This window comes from Photinus pyralis, unplaced genomic scaffold, assembly GCF_008802855.1.
Source record: "Photinus pyralis isolate 1611_PpyrPB1 unplaced genomic scaffold, Ppyr1.3 Ppyr1.4_LG3b, whole genome shotgun sequence".
Taxonomy (NCBI): Eukaryota; Metazoa; Arthropoda; class Insecta; order Coleoptera; family Lampyridae; genus Photinus; species Photinus pyralis.
Window position 1 is genome coordinate 18,112,890 of NW_022170510.1, and position 8,779 is coordinate 18,121,668.

The following is an 8,779-nucleotide window of genomic DNA, read 5'->3' on the forward strand; positions in this document are numbered from 1 at the left end:
AGAATCGAATACTAGGCCATCAAAAATGAGTTGCTGTCGAGTCACCTTTGGAATTTTTGTTTGCATGGGAAATCGTACTTAACTTGAACTTCCAAAGGGGACTCGATAGCAAGTCATTTTTGATCACCTGTTACGACGGACATCGGATCTTACTGTATAGTACGGCAAAATACGATGGGAAAACTATTATCTACATCTCAAAAATTAAGCAAGGTTATAGCTTTTGGCTAAATTTTTTTACCCACGTCCTGAAACCTTCATTTGCATGCCAACTTTCTGCCATGAAATTTGAGATTCCATGACAGAGGCACAGCAGACTACGTTTCCTGCCACTTGTCACTTTACTGGCCGCACCTGTCCCTTTACCGGCCGCATTTTGACATTTCCATGATGTCTATAATGACTCCTGGTCATCACTGACAGATTGACATTAATCAAAAGTTTTATATACAAATTGCATCTCTGTACGATGAAAAAAAAATAGATTTTTCATCCCCTTGAAAATCAGGTGGTTTTTTTCAGAAATCGTGAGATCTTGGAAACGGTTGAACTTTACAGGCCCAAAAAATTATCTTCTTTTTTATCATAAAACAAGCTGTTTCCTCCAAATTTCAAACCCTTACGATATTTTTTCGCAAAAATAAGAATAAAAACGAAAAAAACGGGTTTTCCGGTTTTTCTAGGAAAATTGGAGGTTATGTGAAAATAGTGCAGATACAAAAGTTGTTCATTTTTTTAATATCTATAACTTTTACATTGAACATTTTCCTCTAAAAAAAAAAAAAAAAAAAAAAAAAAAAAAAAAAAAAAAAATTATTTCAAATTATTTCAACATGTCACAAACTTAAATTTATTCATGTTTAACAATAAAACTTACAAAATGGAAGACGGTCTACCTATGGGAAATCCCATAAGTGGACTATTAGCAAACATCTTTATTGATCACCTTCAACTTCCAATTAAAAATCTACCAAATTTCAAACATGTTACCACCTGGTTAAGATATGTAGACGACATATTTGTCATTTGGACTGGGACAATAGAACAACTTCATCACTTCCACACAACTATCAACAATATTTCAGACATAAAATTTACATTAGAAACAGAATCAAATAACACACTTAATTTTCTAGACATCACTCTATACAACAATAACAACCACATATCATACAATATATACAGGAAACCAACTACCACTGATGTTATAATACCCTACAACTCCTATCACTCACCTAACATAAAAATGGCCGCCTTCAACTTCCTCTTTAATAGACTACTAAACACCCCCCTAAACCCATTAGATTTTCATAACGAATACAACACGATCCTTCAGATAGCTCAAAATAACAACTACAAACCTACCCTCATTAATAACATTTTTAAAAGAATCAAGTACAAACATTTGCTCAAAAACATATATCCACATCATAAACACAGCAATAAATACATAACCATCCCATACTACAAACACATACATACACACCTACAAAAAGCACTAAACCCCTACAACATCACCCTCACTAACACCACACACCCTACATTACAAAAAATTCTAACCAACTACAAACCAAAGGAACCACATCATTTACAGTCAGGAATATACAAAATCACATGTAACGATTGCAACTGCATATATATAGGACAAACCACAAGAAAATTGCTAACAAGATTCACCGAACACAACAAAAACAAACCACATTCAGCCATAGGTACCCACATAAATAACACAAAACACACAATATCAATAGACAATACAAAAATTCTACACAAAACCAACAATTACAAAAAATTAACAATACTAGAACACTATGAAATTCACAAAGCGTTACAAGATCCTAATTTCAAATTAATAAATGACATAACTGAATTCAATGATAATCATCTTTATAAATACGTTGCCCATTCACATAACACGCCACTGCCTCATACATAACCTCACATACTGATACACACACACACTGCACTTAAAACATGTAAGTAATTAATTTATATCTGATATACGATTTACTAACCTTTAATTCAATTTCAGCGCTCACACATACATCATTCAATTCAATTTTATATAAAAATATGGACATTACATCATACATTTCCATCTTGTTACAAAATGTAATTCAGTAGACGGTAAGATAGATTTTGAAAAAATTTCACGCGTTCAACATATATATGTATTTTAGCTACGGCCTGATGAAGCCCTATAAGGCGAAATCGATAGCCCATAGAAAAACAATAAAATTATAGGTTTTTATTATACTCTGATCTATTAATTAACACGACAAAGCCTATCATGGAGTTCTACATAAATCACATTTTCCTCTAAAATTAATAGTTTAGCCACAATTTGCAAAACACCACTTTCAACCCCCGTGATTTCACCCGCGGAAAAATTCAGCTGTTTTAATTATTTTTTCCCAATTTCTATTCATTTCACCTGCCTGAAAAACCTGGTTTCGCCCGGTAACTAATTTTTTTTTGTAAAAAAATATATGGCCTGGACTATACGATTTCGGGTCAAATTAAATACAAAACTCGTCAGTAAAATGACATTACTTAACTCGAAAATTAAAGAACTCGGCCCCAAAGGGCCTCGCACTTCAATATTTCCTCGCCAGTAATGTGTCATTTTCCTGACATTTATGTAAATAACTATTAAACAAATGTACGGGATATTCTATAAAATCTTAAATGGGATGATTTATCGAAAACTAATATTAAAAACCAGAAAATGTATAAGTAAACTGATATGAATTTTTCTCTGTCTGGCAAGGGTAGTGAAAATGTCCCTCGAAATGTCCTTATAGGAGTGTTTACGGTTAGGTCACAATTTACATTCATATGGTGCAATATGAAGAACTACACTAGTGAAATGAGAGTTAAATTCATATGGTTCAAGAAGGAAATTGGCTTCTTATGTGTACAGTTTTTTCTTTTTCCAGTATTCCCATGACATGCGCTGATTCCGTCAAAGCGCTATGGAATTTCACTGTTCTTATTTGATTTACTGTTTAGAAATCCCTGGATGTTGCGCTAAAAAATAAGAGCAGTTTGTAATTGCATCCCTGTGTCTAAAATGAACCTCATTATAGTCTAACGCGTCAAGTAAATGATATGGGAGGCTAAGCATGACAAAATGGACCGCAGATAGAATAGCTTGCAGACCTCCATATCATCCTGTTGCACGTGAGATCTCGCTGTAACCAGGAATGCCTTATAATAATATCATGTTTCTTGAAGCCCCCTTAAAGAATTGCTAGGTTTCCATGGATGATTATTCAACTACAACATAAAATCTCAAACGCACTCTTTAGATTTTTGTTAAATATTCCATAACGAATTTGCAAGAGGAATCCGTTAGTAGAGCAGTAAAAGAAACTCAACACTACGATCAAAACTTACTTACGACAAGAGTACGAGACGACCAAGTGTTAGTGAATAAAATGTTGTATATATTTCGTAAAATCTATTTACGACAAACGGTTTCCATTTGCTCATACCTCACATAAAAATGTCCTTCGGTGGATAATGATGTCCGTATAAAATAGGCTTGGTATTGGCCTCTTTACAGCGACAAAGTTTCGGAAAATTGACTACCGGAAACTGAAGATTGGATCTTTAGCGACGGCGACTTTTGCTTCTGTGGATTCTCTGGGAATCGGAACCCTCTGGATGTAATTTTGGCGGACGTTAAACTTCTGAATTAAGAGATTACAGGCAAACAAGAGTTTCTTACCACGGGTTTTTGTAAACGGTTTATTTGAATCGCTTTGAACGTTTTGTGACTAAGCAAATTTATATACTCTATTTTAATTCGTGTCTTTTTCGGGCACTTTATCCTCATAACGTCAACAATACTACTTTGTTTCAACGGAAACACTCATCAACACGTTTAATCAATGTGTCCTTACTCGAACACGTTACGCTGTCTAATTTTATGCAATAGCTCTTACACAATAATCCTTTTCTTTGGCGTGGATAAAACTGACACGTTTAAATCAATTCGCTTTCAGGGGTTGGGTTCTTAAACTGTAAAAATCATGAAACTCGCGTGGAACTGTTAGTTTCAAGAAATACGCGAAATAACAAGTTGGTTCTGGACTGAATTTATTATCCTACGACCCGTAGAAATTTCTATGACTTGGCTTCACAACACTCGCAGCAATCGATGTGGTTACTCTTTTTTAAGTCAAAACCCGAATCTCTCGAAAAAAAACTATATTTTGAGCAGTTGGAGTTGGAGCCAACGGCTTCCGGAACTCATTATGAAGTCAACACGCTATAGGATTAAAATACGCAGAAAGAAAATGATGGCTAAATTAAAAATGTAAATTTTTATCAAGCTTGTACTTGGACCACCATATATACTCTGCTATCAAACTAATTATATACAATACAGACCATAAGATTGTCTTGAAAACGAGTCATCCGAGTTTGTACCCGTCCATGGATTGAGCATAAGTTTTGGCGCCCCAAAAACTTCGAAATTTTTGAACTTGCTTCCGTTTTTTGCTAATAAACTCCTAAACAACGAGTCAATTAAAGAGCGATAAATTATACGTTGACTTACTCCCTCAACTTTAAATCTCGATCAATTTATGAATTTAATGGCGAGATCAAAGAATTTGACCAATTTTAACCATACTTTTATAATATGTCAAATTCAAGAAACACTTTGGGAATATCCTAATAAGCGTTTCTCGGCCTCTTTGATACGGTTGAACCCTCATCGTGCTCTATGCCATCATCTTCTGGGTCATCTTCCATCTCCTCCATCAATTCACTGCTGAGATCCTCTTCTTCCTCCAATGGTCGAGGGGTAATAAATACTTCTTCCTCAACAAGGGCGTTGGGAGCACGCCTGCTGTATTTAAGTTCTGCCTTTCGACAGGGGCACGTTGCAAGTGAAGGTACGAGTATACTTTTGCAAAGGTTACCATCTTGAAGTACTGAACCCACAGTTTAGCTGTTGTATCTGTGATACAATAAAGAAATGCACCGACGTGCTAGGCTGTACGACAATTTGCCTAACTACATGCAAAGAGTTTGCCGATCAGATTGATTTATGGTGACTGAATAGTTATTTGAAAAAGATGTCCCTTTATCAAAGGTTATGATTATACTTACTTTCACTGACTTCTAAAAATTGATCACAGTTATCTGCAGAAAATGTACCCTAGGCGACAGGAGTAAGGAAATACAAGTATACCTACATGTTATTAATTTCTCATTATGAATTTAGGATATGTATGACAAACCAAGCATAGAGAATTTCCTCAATTTAGAGCATGGATAAAGAATGGACAAATATGGAAAGATAGACGAGAGGCTATAATTTTGGCCAACATTAAAGTAAATGATCAAACGAAATGGGAGCAGTTTCATGAAATAAATATCAATAATTGTCATTCAAGTTTCTACTGCTAGAAAGTAACGTTATAAAATTTCGATATTTATTATATGCAGTACCTACATGAGACTGCTTGCGTATTTAATGAAAAGACGCATAAATTCTAACTTGTAAAAAATGTAGGTTAAGGTTGTATACAAAATTTATCTCCATTTAAGACTAATCAAAGCGAGGTAAGGATTAGGCTTGTATAATTAACAAAAATCGTCTGGCCATTACAGAGTATGCTCAAGAAGCACTACCTACTTCATTTTAATTATGGTGATTTGGCCATATTCAATATAGTTATAGTGAAGATTGAAGGTAATTAATTTCATTCTGATTACACGATTGCGTGTCTGTGAAGATTTTCACAAAGCACTAGTAGATGCCTACCGTTTGATAAAGGAAATGCTTTTAAAACTTAATTGTTATTGACTACTATTGATGGTGGTTATTATACCTATAGCTGATTAATGGAGCCATTTAATTAGATAAGAATTTAAATTTTAAATAGGTGTGTTATGGTTGCAACACTCCCATTAATTTCATTCATGAATCATCATGCATTTCAATAGTATTGATAAAACATCCAAAGGTCTATATTTTAGCGAATTGTGTACTTAATAAAACTTTTAGAATTGCATTTTTTTTAAATAACTGTGGATTTGTTACTTATATCGTAATGTTGGGTATAATTGATATAAATGAAAAAGCCTGGAAACCGATCTCTCCCATTACAGACCTCATTCAGAACGGAACGTCGCAAGGTTCAATGAATGCCGTCCGCGGCATCTTGGTTACCGTTGAGTTTTTGAACGGAGGATCGCGCCCTTGGCGGGACTTCTTGAATAAAGGCACCATTTGAATGTGTGAACACTAGAACTACGTTTATTCGGGGTGTCTACATACAAAATTTCATCTAAATATCTTAAAAAATAAGAAAATCGGATTGCGCATGCGCAAAACAAATTTTGATTCTGTATTAGTTTTACTTTTACCCTTCCTTATTTTTTGACCTACACAGCCCATTCACAATTGATCCACAAATTTGATAAAGAATCCACCTGCAAAGGCAAGCCGCCAAAGGACTAATATTACTAAATTAAATGAAAAATTCCAATCAATGAAGCAAAATACCCCAAATCCTTTGTTTGGATTCGATTCTTCTCAATAAGTGTAATATAAAATCTGTTCATGCAAATGTTTCTCACAGGTCGATTCCTTTAGGAATATTAAAATTCTCACATTATACTACCTTACTTGTGAGTATAAAAGCACACTCACCGCTGAATAAGTCAAAATTGAGTGCCAACGTTTGAAGAGGCAACACATATATCAGGAGGGCTCTTAAAACAATTTTGTGACATTCACTATTTTTGATAATGCAATTAGGTTTGCTTTTCTCAACGGATTCTCCATTTTTCGTGTTAACACCGTTCCCTTCTTAGCCGGTGCCATAGAGGCGATTCCGGCACCTTCCATAGAGATAGAATCGAACCCAAGACGCCATCCAGATCGTTGTCGAAACATCTCCGCGTTTAGATGAAGACCAAGAGGGCTTCCAAACTATGAAGGAGAACAAGTCACCACTCTCCCCGCTGTTCGTTGTCGTAGTCAAGAGGAACAGCAACGACTCTAGAAGATGATCCCACTTCTAATGAGTCATCCCCTTTGAAGAAAAGTGCTGCCTCGACCAAAAAAGAGATCTTCCGAACAAAAAAATTGGTAAATCTACAACGTACATATATGAAATGAGTTTTATGACTAATGTATTTATACCTATCTGTAGCCATACGGAGCATAATTATAGCGCCCATTTATCGTGCAATTACATAATTTAAAATTCTTTGCACTAAAACGGAAACTTGGTAGTACGGAATTTTACTCGAATAATCTGCTGACCTATAACTGGGACGTAAAATCTTCAATGTACCACCGTCGTTGCTTCATTCACCTTTCAAGATTGTATTTTTCAGGCAATAACGTTAACATTCAGGCCATTTATTCAGATGCATCGGGAGAAAAAAATAAGGGGAATAAACTACACGTGAACACTTCTTTTAAAGTGTAACTTGATTTGACCAAACTAAGCACGTCTAATTGCAAGCAACGCGATTTTTATTATATTTCTTCACCGTAGAAGGAATTGTTTTCCAGGTGAGTTAGTTTTAATTAATTTAAAAGATTAAATAAGAATTGCAATCTTTAAGTGTTTTCTGTAAGCAATTATTACTTACGGTTTGTTTATCATAACCATTAAGGCTAGACTTCCAATATAATCTGTATCATAATAATAAAGTTTTATTGAAGATTGTTGCACTTTAATTGCAATACAATTTGTAACGGCTAACAAGTCGTTGCCATATTAACATCTACCTACATTTTATTATTGGGTTCGTCGTTAATATTTTTAATTCGTTGTATTCTATTTTAATTATACGAGGCATGTAGCGTAAATATTTGATCGCAATCTAAAGCTGATTTAATATTACACAAAAGTACATTAAAATTTCCCCGGGTGGTGGTCGTTTTGGACCTGGTATTAGATAAGATCATGAAAATTAAATAACACTTAACACGATAAAATTCCATAACTTGTAGCTAATGTTAAATTATCTATCACGCTCGATCTTCATATCGGTTCATACTTTTGGTGGTCGCCCATTTCACAGATCAATGACATTTTAAATCTGGCGATATTAATTGGCACACATAATCCGCAAAAGAACGAAGCATATCATCTATAACTAAAAATACTAATAGAGATACGAGTAATATGACAGGTAAGGTGAGCAATCTAAACCGTAATCGAAGCGATTAGGTTCGCAATGACCATTAAAGTGAAGGCCAAAAATTCGCCTGTTACAGTTGCACTGCACTTAATTAGATATACTTTATTAACACGATTGCAAAATAAATTCCATTAAGTTACTGCGAATTTCAGCTTGTAAAGGTTTTTCACAATTGGTCGAGCCAGCCGATTATCCTTGGCATTAATTCTAACCTCTTGAAACAAAAAATACTTTGGTGGTCTGTAATAAATAATAGAGCCTGTCATTTGCCTCTGTATGTTTGATAAGAGGTAAATTTAACGGGTGTTTAATAACCAGTGCGGTTGGGCCAAAAATGTTTCAAAACCGTCATTTTTTTGGGATAAGGTAAAAACGTTTGATCTTGATTTCAAGAAGTGAAATTTTGATAATAAAATGTACTATGTACTTACAATTGTCTATTTTAAACACAGAGTAATATCTGAGTGAAATTAAACTTTTCACTTGTTGCTGTATGTCCTCTTTTTGTTGGATTATTGTGTCTGTCTTTCGAAATTAACACTTTACAATGTTGGATAGCATTTGTGCATTTAAGGGATGTAAAATGTTCTGCTATACT

General features: G+C 34.5%; 1 protein-coding gene and 1 long non-coding RNA gene across 2 annotated transcripts; one reads left to right on the forward strand and one right to left on the reverse strand.

The window, feature by feature from the left end:
* The first annotated feature begins 832 nt into the window (after window positions 1-832).
* On the forward strand, window positions 833-2,148 carry LOC116166557. Its single transcript, XM_031481554.1, has 2 exons — window positions 833-1,976; window positions 2,033-2,148. The coding sequence occupies exon 1, from the start codon at window positions 857-859 to the stop codon at window positions 1,934-1,936; it is 1,080 nt and encodes a 359-aa protein (XP_031337414.1). The 5' UTR covers window positions 833-856; the 3' UTR covers window positions 1,937-1,976; window positions 2,033-2,148.
* A 4,101-nt stretch (window positions 2,149-6,249) lies between these two features.
* On the reverse strand, window positions 6,250-7,578 carry LOC116166577. Its single transcript, XR_004144345.1, has 2 exons — window positions 7,169-7,578; window positions 6,250-7,120 (listed from the first exon to the last, which is right to left on the reverse strand). It is a non-coding gene; the product is annotated as an uncharacterized LOC116166577 (long non-coding RNA).
* Window positions 7,579-8,779: the final 1,201 nt, after the last annotated feature.

Bases quoted from the DNA above. Each gene is read 5' to 3' on its own strand.
- LOC116166557 (XM_031481554.1), top strand. From the start codon at position 857: ATGTTTAACAATAAAACTTACAAAATGGAAGACGGTCTACCTATGGGA.